At 42.1% G+C, this 12012-nt stretch overlaps 1 protein-coding gene across 1 annotated transcript in view; it reads right to left on the minus strand.

The window, feature by feature from the left end:
• Positions 1–5762: 5762 nt before the first annotated feature.
• Positions 5763–12012, minus strand: part of LOC309346532 (sodium channel protein type 2 subunit alpha-like) — a 69008-nt gene continuing 62758 nt past the window's right edge. The window contains exons 26-27 of the mRNA XM_081870355.1: positions 10495–10765; positions 5763–8745 (exon numbers count right to left, since the gene is read on the minus strand). Coding sequence (XP_081726481.1) covers positions 7550–8745; positions 10495–10765 — 1467 coding nt within the window. The 3' untranslated portion in view covers positions 5763–7549. The remainder of the gene's footprint in view (positions 8746–10494; positions 10766–12012) is intronic.

Raw genomic sequence — 12012 nt, forward strand, 5'->3', positions numbered from 1 at the left:
ATGTAATGGAAGCTAAAGAGAAGCATCATCAAAGGGGTTGTGCAATGCTGAAATACGCCCTAGGGTTTTCTGTTCTCTCTTTTCTGCTGAATTTTCAAGAAGAGTGCAGCAGTTTTCATGGTTATTTCTCATACCTTCCATTATACCCTGGAAAGGAGCATGTTTCCTTTAAATCTCCACCAGTTCTTGTCACAGTGAAAGTAGCCTGTCTGTAGCAGCCACTTGTCTGTATCCCCACCTGCTTTTAAAATGCTTTTAAATGAACATGCCACAAAAGGAATTCATGCAAATGTACTCGGCTGTTCCATTCATTGGCTTTTTCAGATTTGCCTGTCTGAAATTCCTCCTCCTCCTCCTCCTCCTCCTCCTCCTCCTCCTCCTCCTTCTTCCCCACCCCCATTGCTTATCCTTTTCCAATTCTCTCCGTTTGATATTTCTTCCCCCTTCAGGTCACATGTGGGATGCAAAATGTATCAGGATCAAAAAGCATGCTCTGAGGAACAGCAGAACAAAGGCATTTTATTCCAGCTTGCCGCCCCCATTGCAGGGACATGCAGGTGGTGATGCCTCGTCACCATGACGACATGCATCCCACAGGGAGGGCTCTCCTAGGATCATACAGAGATCCCGAGGCTGGGATTGGGGGAGAGGGGAGAGCAAGCGAGCGGTTGTGTACAGAAACCGGAGAGAATGCAGCCTGGGGGTAAGGTTTCGATTCCTCCTTCCCCCTCTTTTATTGAAGCACCTTCTTCGCACAAGAATAGAAGAAAGAAGACAAGTTGCAGTTCGTTAGTCTGGATTCAGGTATTGCTTCTGATAGTATATATACCAGCAATTATAATGGCTCCAACCAGAACAAATGGTCTCTTGGAATTCTCAATGCTAATTGTAGACAGAGTACAGTGGTACCTCGGGTTACAGACGCTTTAGGTTACAGACGCTTCAGGTTACAGGCTCCGCTAACCGTGAAATAGTACCTAGGGTTAAGAACTTTGCTTCAGGATGAGAACAGAAATCGCGCAATGGCAGCAGCGGGAGGCCCCATTAACTAAAGTGGTGCTTCATGTTAAGAACAGTTTCAGGTTAAGAACGGACCTCCAGAACGAATTAAGTTCTTAACCTGAGGTACCACTGTAGTTGGAAAGGAAACTTGGGGTCAAGATTAATTCCTCAACATTTCCTTCGGAGGGTCAGTCTTGCCATTATCAGTGGCAATCCATAGGAACATAAGAAGCTGTCTTATACTGACTCCGGCCATTAGTCTGTCTAGCTCAGGGTGGTCTGCACCAGCAGTGGGGAAACTTTGCCCTCCAGATGCTGTTGGACTCCAACTCCCATCAGCCTCAATTATTGGCCAGACTGGCTAGGGATGGTGGGAGACTAAGGAGGAGGAAACTGACAGGCACTATGTAAAGCAAGCAGGCTGGTGGCAGACTGAGGTTTGGTGGGGCAGTCCCACATTTGCAAGCAGTGGTCCAACTTCTCCTACTGTTCATCAACCACTTTCCTACAGTTTTTAGTGCATTTTCATGTCACTTTCCTAGCTGCAAAAGGTTTCGTGTGTTTTTTTAAAGTGGATTTGTTGAGGCAGACCCCTTAATATGCTTTAATTGCACTGGATGCCATTTCCAGTATGATCTGGAATCCCTCCTGCAAAGTTCTGACAGTCTCAAGGTGACCCATCATTTGTCAATCAGGTTCAAGAGTGAAATCTTTCTTCTGTTGCTGCTTGTTTCCACGGAGTTCCTTTCTGATTCTACCCAAGCAGACAGAGACATGTTCTGATTCCTGAGAGTGGGTAGCAAAGCCCAGCAAGCTGACAGCCACTATGTACAGAGATGCACCCCAGAAAATAGTCATCAAGCAGAAAGCTTTGGGTGGCTGCATTAGGTTCTCAATGCCATCTTTAGAATTTCTTTATGGAATAAAAGCTTCACATGCAGCCCTTGGCATCACATCCTGGTGTATCTATCTGCCTTTTGAGTCCAGGCAGGATCCTAGTTTTCTGTACACATATTATTCACTACATTGATGACCAAGCATCTATGACAGCAGAGCCAGATGCTTTTGTGAGGATCCAAGTCAAGCCAAGACTTCCCCCACATCTTGTTTTAAATATAAGCAGTGAGAGAGGTATGATTCAGATGTGGACCATGGCTGAGTTTAACCCCTGCTGTGCTCCTGATGGAAATTCTCTGCCCTGCAAGCTATGTTTGCCATTCCAGGTTTCCCAAAATGCATTTACCGTATTTTTCGCTCTATAAGATGCACCAGACCACAAGGCACACCTAGTTTTTTGAGGAGGAAAACAATAAAAAAAAAATCTGAATCTCAGAAGCCAGAACAGCAAGAGGGATCGCTGCATAGTGAAAGCAGCAGTCCCTCTTGCTGTTCTGGCTTCTGGCTTAGCCGCACAGCCTGCATTCGCTCCATAAGACGCACACACATTTCCCCTTACTTTTTAGGAGGGAAAAAGTGAGTCTTATAGAGCAAAAAATACGGTACTTGCCATCTGTGCAGAAAACTGTGCAAAATCAATACCCCCCAAAGTTACTTGTAGTTGGACAACAAAACAACGCACTGGATATACATTAAAGAAACACTCATTAACCCTGTATCTGAATACCATGCATAGCTAAACCACCTATGAACCGAACCCTGTTCTCTGCAATCCACGACACTCCCCAAAATGTGCCAACCACTATTAGAAATGAAAAGCAGCTGGGACTCAGAACACTGATGTCACGGGGAAGCACGATTGTGATCTCTGAGGCATGTTTTACTTTTAAAGGTATACAGTAGTACCTCTAGTTACAAACTTAATTAGTTCCAGAAGTCTGTTCTTAACCTGAAACTGTTCTTAACTAGAAACGTGCTTTCGCTAATGGGGCCTCTTGCTGCCGCTGCGCCGCCGGCACACGATTTCCCTTCTCATCCTGGGGCAAAGTTCTCAACTCGAGGTAACTCTTCCAGGTTTGCAGAGTTTGTAACCTGAAGCATTTGTAACCTGAGGTTCAAGGTACCACTGTATCCTGCTTACCTCACTGTGGAAACCTGCAAGGCAGCTTGCAAGCATGAAATAAAAACCACACCTACACACAGCATCTAATTCTGACTGTAGGTTAGTGGTTTATGCCAATGCTAGAACAAAAGAAAACGTGGGAATGATAGAAGCAAGAGGCAGAGATGGAGCTTGCGCTTCATAGTGTGGGTCCTACATGAGGGATTGATGACGCTTTAATTATCAGCTTGTCTTGAGGTCCAATATCTGAAGAGGGCTAAGACCAATGCTATTGCCTCTGATGTTCTCCTCCTGCGCAAAATCCACGTGACCCTTGTAGTCCCATGGGTTTTTCCTAAGCATTGTATTGTCTGTGCTAGCAACAGAATGGAAAATCTCAGAAGAGTGGTGTGTAATATCACTTGATATAAGCAGGGTTAGTAGTCCATGAAAGTGACAATTTAACAGAACAGGTGCCAAGGAAAATAAGAGAGCAAGGGCCTTTTGGAGAATTCTGTTTTTCTTCTTTACTTATTTCACATTTTAATCCCATCCTTTCTCCAATGAGGTCAGTTCATGTTGATGGGGGTTCCTCCTTTTATCTGTGCAACATTCCAGTGTAGTACATGAAATTGAGAGAAAATGACTGGCCTTTGTGGCCACACCAGGACTTCAAACTAAGCTCAACACTCAAATCCAGGAATGGGGAATCTCTGTCCCTCTAGATGTTGCTGGACTACAACTCCCACCATCCCTGACGACTGACCACACTGACTGGGGCTGATGGGAGTTGTTGTCCAACAACATCTTAAGTCACACCCTTGCTCTTAATGCTGTACCACAATGATTCATTCCAGTTCAGTTTGCATTTCAGTTCTGTCCTTGCAAGGGGTACAATACCAGGTCTAGCGAATGGGGTTGCTTCTTTTACCTTACCTTCCAGAATGTATATTATGCCCAGTATCTAACAATATATATTAATGTCTCTCTGTGTATGAGATATCTATATATCTCACAGTCATTTATTTTTCCTAGCGTGTGCAAAAGCTATAAAATGTAAAGGTTAATAGAATCAGAATATAAATATTCAGCTTGCATGAATGACAACAAAATTTGCAAGCCCAGCTGTAGAATATTTGCTCAGTTTCTTTAAGGACCAAAGTAGGTAGGAGAGTGGGATATGTCCTCTATGCATCTAAAGCAAAATGGGAGCTGAGAAGCTGGGCCATTAAGTTGGCTCTGCTGAGAGACCAACCCTATCAGAATTCCCCTCCTTCAATTGTCTCCTGATCAAGCTGCAGAAGACGGAGAGAATGGAAGCAGGATCACTCAATCCTTAGTTCCTCTACCGTTTTTGGCAAATTCCCCTTCCCCTTTCACCACAGCCCATCCTACCCTTCAAGATAGATTTCTAAAGTGTTTTTTAAGGGGAGAAGGGACAGGAAAGATACCTTCCACCAGCCTCGTAGGGCTTCTTTGAATCAAATGTTGTTCAAAGTAGAAATAGCAACTTTGGCTGACTCCTTTTTTTTAGTTCCTAACCCCTGCGCGGGTGCATAAAAAACTTAAAATGACATTTTTTAGACTAAGAAATTACTTAAGTGTTGAGTGTGTGGCATGCCCGCCTGCCTGCTATAAATTGTTCATGATATGTCTTCTCGAATATGCATCAACCCCAAGTCCTGAATCCAAGATGCATGTGATTGCTTTCTCTCTGGAGAGATGCTAATAGCCTTCAGTTTGCTCTGCTTAGGTTACTGCAGTATAATATTACCTTTTTATTCTGCCCAGGATTGAGATTCCAGGGTATTTTTCCTTATCAGGAAGAAGGAACTATTTAGTTTCATGTGATCAAGAGCACTAACACCGCATCTGAGTGGCAATATAGATTTTGGTTGCGAGGCGATTTCTGCAGGAATAGATCTGACGCGTCAGAATGTGCTCGCTCCATCCCCCACTCAAAAGTGACGTTAACTGGCAAACGTCAAAAATAATGATTTTCAATTGGATCCAGAGTAAAAGGAGATAACTAGGAGCACTGGTTGAAGCTCCAGCAAGCAGCTGATGCTACTTAACAGTGCAGGGTGCTAGGACCGAAAGCAGGAGCCTTGCACTGGTGCAAGGTTCAAACCTCAGTGCCTTGCCCTTTGAACCCCTTGGGCTTGCCGATCAGAAGGTTGGTGGTTTGAATCCCCATGACGAGGCGAGCTCCCGTTCCTTGGTCCCTGCTCCTGCCAACCTAGCAGTTTGAAAGCACACCAGCGCAAGTAGATAAATAGGTACCACTCTGGTGGGAAGGTAAACGGCGTTTTCGTGCACTCTGGTTTCCATCACAGTGTTCCGTTGCTCCAGAAGTGGTTTAGTTATGCTGGCCACATGACCTGGAAAGCTGTCTGTGGACAAATGCCGGCTCCCTCGGCCTGAAAGTGAGATGAGCACAGCAACCCCATAGTTGCCTTTGACTGGACTTAACCATCCATGGGTTCTTTATATTTACCTTTTTATATCTGCACAAAGCAGGGATTCTGTATTAGGGCACATCTACCTGGCTGGTATAACAGGGGAAGGCCCATAGTTCAGAGCTACATGCTTCGCATACAAAGAGGACAGGTTCAATCACTTTTATCTCCAACGATCATCTGACTCAGCACAAAGCAGAATGAAGTGGGCTCTGCCCATCATTCCTCGAGCGCTGATGATTATGTAGCCAAAACAGCAACAAAATGCTTAATTGGAATGAGTTACAAAGCAGAGCAAGCAACAAAGTCTCCATAATTTTATTTTATTTTTATTTTCGTATTGTAGAGGTCTCAACTGAAAGATACAATGAATGTAAAGTAAACAAAATGACTGTGGAAAAGAAAATTACATGAATCTGAACTGAATCTTATGTACATTATGCTGCCTTTTTTTATACATTATTTATATATGCTAACTGCATTGTCAACAGGATAAACAGCTTACAGTATTCTCAATACTGTCTTGGTCTACACTGTATTGTAGCCTGTTGAAACTTTAGAAGGCTGAGAGGAAAAAATGGGGGGAAAGCTCATTGATAACTGCAACTATTGCTCAGTGATAGGAAGAAATGAGGCGATTTCATTCACTTCACTACTTCCTCTAGAAAATGAAAGTGGATCATGGAAGGAGCAAGGTGCAGTCGTAGCAAAGGCAATATTCACATGCACCAGTGCCCTCCCAGTTATCTGTAATGGTATAGAATATAAGATATCATCTGCCGAGAGCTTGCAAGCTAGACCTGCTGTGGCACATGTTTGCAGAAATACACTGTGGCCAAACCACTTGCTTGTATGCTCAAATATGTACAACTATAAAATGAGTATTTACATCACAGAGTTAAACTGGTGTTTGTTTTTTGTCTTTGTTTCTAAGATTTAGGCATGAACTATACTGAGAGCAGAGGACTATACAGTACTTTTAAGACAAAGTAATACTTTTAAGACCCTATCCTTTTTCGCCCATTTCCGGGCCTATTTTTGCACTACTTTACTCCCGAAACCATTTGACCAGTCAACAGGCACCTCTGGCATGGGACACTTTTGTCTGTTCCCTATTCCTGCTGCACAGATGCTCGGTACTGGGAATTAACCTGTGACGGAAGTGATTGTTCCATGCAGAGACGATCTCACCTTGGGCAAAGGGCTGGGTTTAGAGAAATACCTAGGACTGAGTTAGTGTGTATGCGTGTGTGTATGCTCGGATCGAGTGATCAGCATAAAAATAATCCATTTGGGATTTTTTTTTATCAACTGCAGGCACAAGTGGATTTGCCTGATCAGTCAACAGAAGGTGTAAAATCGCTTTTTAAAAAAACATCGGAGCCAACCTTGAAATACAGAAGTGGTTTAAAACTCTGCCTGATGACATCATGTTGGTTCCATGCAGGATCTGTTAAGCACAGCATGCCTTCATGCAGTTTGCTTCCCTGTCTGCATGTGACAGAGAATCAGAGAGTAGAACACGTGGTCCTGGTAACCCCACCCCTTCCCTCCCGCCGCAACAGAAAACCCGTTTTACAAAAATAGTCACATATAATAGTAAACACCCTGTGAATGTTTTTTGTTTTTAATGATAAACCCACCTACACTGTGTGTGTGTGTGTGTGTGTAAAAATATGGCAAATGTGGCAGTTGAAATAGACACAGTGAAAACACTTACCGACCAAGTGTCTTGCAGTATATTAAACACATAGGCTATAGCGTTGTGCACCTCTTGGAACAGCCATATTGTCTCTGTTCCTGTCTGTCTCTCTTCCACCCTGCCAGCTGTGAGTGAGGACAGCCGGCTCCTACCCTGTTTTACAGAGTTAGTTTGGTGACGAGGGGTCACTGTCTTGTTATAGGCACTGACCTTTAGAGAGATTTTATCTGTTTATATACATATATAGATATATCTATGTAATATATTTATAAAGTATAAACTGACAGGTTTGGCATAAATCTCCCAAGGGAGTCTCGCTGACGGATACGTACCCTTTCAAAGGCTGTAAACAAATTTGCACACAAACAGGAACGTAAAAAGTTTGCTTCACTTTTTGCTAGCCCTGGCATCTTTACTTTTATAGTCTCTGTCCGTTTTGCCCTTTTCATATTTCTGTTTGCCTGGCTTGGTAACGCTATCGTAGGAAGGTGGGGAGGTGGTGGAGGAGCTTTCCTCTGTTTTCTCCGGAGGAGTCAAGTTCCTGTTAAATTTATCAGGAATCGTGTCTTTGATGGGAAGGGCAATGCCATCTTTGCACTTGTCTTTATTATACATAGAGGTCACTTTTTTCACTTTTTGTTTTAAGAGGAAACTCCTGAAAGCCCGCTGGATGATGGTAGCAGACACTTCCTCTTGCTTTCGTTTCAGGGTGGTTGTAATTGGCTCATAGGACACTTTCGAAGGGTTGGCTGCCATGAACCGGTCTTCCATTTGCACTCTGAGCAAATCCATTTCTTCGCTTTCTCCCAAAACACGCTTTGTAAAGGCAAACAAGATGTCAAGGCAGTGAATTCGGTCACCGCTTACCATGGGTAGATCCATCGCAATAAGCTGAACGTGGTTTGGTTTTGCAATGAGAAGAGGCGGCTCCAGAGAAGCTGCAAAGTCAAAGAGTTTGCAGTACTCTATAAACTGGGTTGCATCTGGATCAAACTTTTCCCAAACCTCATAGAACATCTCAAAGTCGTCCTCGCTCAAAGGCTCAGCACTTTCTTCTGTAGCAACGCTGAAGTTCTCCAAAATCACAGCAATATACATGTTCACTACAACTAAAAATGATATGATAATGTAACTAACAAAGAAGAAGATCCCAACAGAGGGATTGCCGCAGTCTCCTTTGACCGAACTTCCTGGGTGGTCTATCTCAGGGTCACAGTCTGGTGGCCCGCTGTTGAGAATGGGAGCTAGCAAGCCATCCCAGCCAGCAGAGGTGGTGATTTGAAACAGACAGAGCATGCTGTTGCCAAAAGTTTCAAAGTTGAACATGTCATCAATGCCCACTTCTCTCTTCACGTAGGCAAAGTTGGACATTCCAAATATAGCGTAGATGAACATGACCAGGAAAAGGAGAAGACCGATGTTGAACAAGGCAGGGAGAGACATCATCAAGGCAAAAAGTAGAGTGCGGATCCCTTTAGCACCCTTGATGAGACGCAGGATGCGACCTATCCTGGCAAGTCGGATCACTCGGAACAAGGTGGGTGACACAAAGTATTTTTCAATGATTTCTGCTAGGAACATACCTGCAAAGAAAAATATTTAAGGCAACACCAGTTTTATAACCAGATATTTCATATTGTGTAAGAACATGAATTGGACATTATACTCAAGATTCATGCTATGAGCTGGTTTGCAGGTTGTGCTGAACCATAGTTTGTTTTAAACTATAGTTTATATCCTTCTCACTCTCTACACATCTTCAGACACACCCCTATGTGGGTGCTCTGCACAACACAAACGAACCACAGTATGGCTTGTTGTGTCATGCAGACCATGACTGTGGTAAGACAGAAATAAGCCAAGATTTGTTCTTGACATTTTTAACTTACCACTCATGTTTTTTTTTATTTAAAAAAATTAAACCACTTTGGGGGTTTGCATGACATGACAAGCTATACTATGGTTTGTTTCTGCTGTGTGTGGCACCCATGGAGGGGGAAGTTATGTAAAGAGTGGGAGACATTTTCACAATTAAACATGATTTAAAACCAACTATGGTTTAGTGTGCTGGGTGAACCAGCTCCATGGGTGAAAGAAATCTAAAGCCAAGTGAGTTCTTTTCTAGGATGCCTTGAATATGACCATAATAGTCACAGGGAAAGAGATGGATGTCAGCATGTGAATGTAATTTAATATGTCCCAGTTGTGCTCATACTGTAAATATTAATGTTTTTCTTAATGCAGATACATAAGACAGAGGTACACAAAGCATAACCACAGGGAAGTAGGTTATCTTGTAAAACATCTTGAAAACGTGTGTTGTTTTAATTACAATGTGAATATTGTGGGACAACTATGTGGATGTAATTTAATATACATGAAGATTAACAATGAAGAAAAACAAATATTCTATTTTGTCATTTGTTAATCTTCAGTTATCTTAAGCACATTTTACAACTGTTAATTTGATAGCATCACAAAACGAGTAAGAAATATAACAGAAATTCATTAAAAAATGATTTTAAAAAACATTCCAAAATGGTTTGGCTGACTTTAGAGTGCTAGTCAGACGTGGTTAGGACATAAAGGTAAAGGTAAAGGGACCCCTGACCATTAGGTCCAGTCATGACTGACTCTGGGGTTGCGGCGCTCATCTCGCTTTATTAGCTGAGGGAGCCGACGTACAGCTTCCGGGTCATGTGGCCAGCATGACTAAGCCACTTCTGGCGAACCAGAGCAGCACACGGAAACGCTGTTTACCTTCCCGCCGGAGCGGTACCTATTTATCTACTTGCACTTTGATGTGCTTTCGAACTGCTAGGTTGGCAGAAGCAGGGACCGAGCAACGGGAGCTCACCCCGTCGCGGGGATTTGAACCGCCGACCTTCTGATCGGCAAGTCCTAAGCTCTGTGGTTTAACCACAGTGCCACCCATGTCCCTTGTGGTTAGGACATATGATGAAGCAAATTTGTGTTTTTCTGTAGGATCTACATACATGATAACTTTTGTCTACAAATATCACACTTACCTTCACAGATACCTTCATGAAATATTATACATGTGTAGGAGGAAACGTTCATCATACGTTCATATGTAGCCAGCATATATGTATAGATTTATTTATTTTCTGTTTGTAAGCACAACAGGAAGTCACAGCCAACCATGCCTTCCCACTGTTTTTACATCGTGCAACAGACAGGTGTCCATTCATAATACACAATTATGTGGATGTGCTATAAGCACTTCTCCAGGTTGAGAAGGGGGAAAAAACAACCACAATATGTGAAAAGGCTTGTCAGGCCACGCCTTCATGGAAAGAAATGGTTCTTACCTACAATGGAGAGAATGACAACTACGAAATCAAAGATGTTCCATCCGATGGTGAAGTAATAATGACGGAGTGAAATCAGTTTGAGTACACATTCGCCAGTGAAAAGCACAATGAACACTAGATTAATCCTAGATAAAATGGTTTCCATTTCTTTACTTTGGTCATCTGTTTCCACCATCATGGTGACCATGTTAAGGCAGATAAGAATCATGATGCTGATGTCAAAGGCTTGTTTTGTTACAAAATCAAAAACCATGCCTTGGAATTTGTTCTGTTAAAAATAAAAACAGAAAAACAGAAAATGGGAATAATGTGAAAATAACTCTCTTTACAAACATATATCTATCTATCTATCTATCTATCTATCTATCTATCTATCTATCTATCTATTTATCATCTATCTATCATCTATATCTATCTATCTATCTATCTATCTATCTATCTATCTATCTATCTATCTATCTATCATCTATCTATCTATCTATCTATCTATCTATCATCTATCTATCTATCTATCTATCTATCTATCTATCTATCTATCATCTATCTCTATCTATCTATCTATCTATCTATCTATATCTATCTATCTATCTATCTATCTATCTATCTATCTATCTATCTATCTATCTATCTATCTATCATCTATCTATATCTATCTATCTATCTATATCTATCTATCTATCTATCATCTATCTAATCTATCTATATCTTGCCCTCTTCTTTTGAAGGATCAGGCTATTAAATCTGCTTCCTAGCACCTTAGCTTTTTGAGAAGTAATTGCTAGAGCTCTTGCTTCTTTGAACATTAGTGAGGGGCAACCAGAAAAGCAATCAGCAACCTCAATTTCATCTGAGCTGCCCTAAGAGTCAGGCATGTGGTGAACCAAAATATTAAGGCCACTGCTACCTAAAGTTTCGTATATTTAAACTGGCCAGCATAAACAACAATAATTTCATCCTATATTACTTGAAAATGTAAGAGGTGGGGAAAACATGATTAGGGTATAATTGAGAATGAAAGCAGAGAGCAGGTAGCAAATTGTTGCCACTGCCTCTACATTGTGGAAGTTCTTTCATCTGCCGTACAAGAAGCATCACCTATTGGTTACTTCAGAGAGTTTGTGAAGACATATTTTTTTGGCTCAGACTTTCCCTGACCCATAAGATGGGACCTGGTTATTTCTGAATCCCTCTTTTTATCTGTGCCTATTGCTGTTATTACTATTATTTCTTCCAGTCTTTCATCATAAGGTCTAATTTACAATATTAATACCATTGCCATGTAGCTCAGTTGGTGACAGCATGGGGCTGATAACACCAAGGTTGCAAGTTTGACCCCCCCTATGGGACAGCTGCATAGTCCTGCATTGCAGAGGGTTGGACTAGATGATCCTTGGACGTCCCTTCTAACTCTATAATTCTGTGAGTCTATGAGTCTAACAGTCTAAAACAAACCAGTCACAAAAACAAGCTGTAAACAAACTTCTCAGATATCGAAGCCCAGGGTAAAGAAGTTTA

Source organism: Podarcis erhardii (assembly GCF_964252035.2).
Source record: "Podarcis erhardii genome assembly, chromosome: 1".
NCBI classification, from domain to species: domain Eukaryota; kingdom Metazoa; phylum Chordata; class Lepidosauria; order Squamata; family Lacertidae; genus Podarcis; species Podarcis erhardii.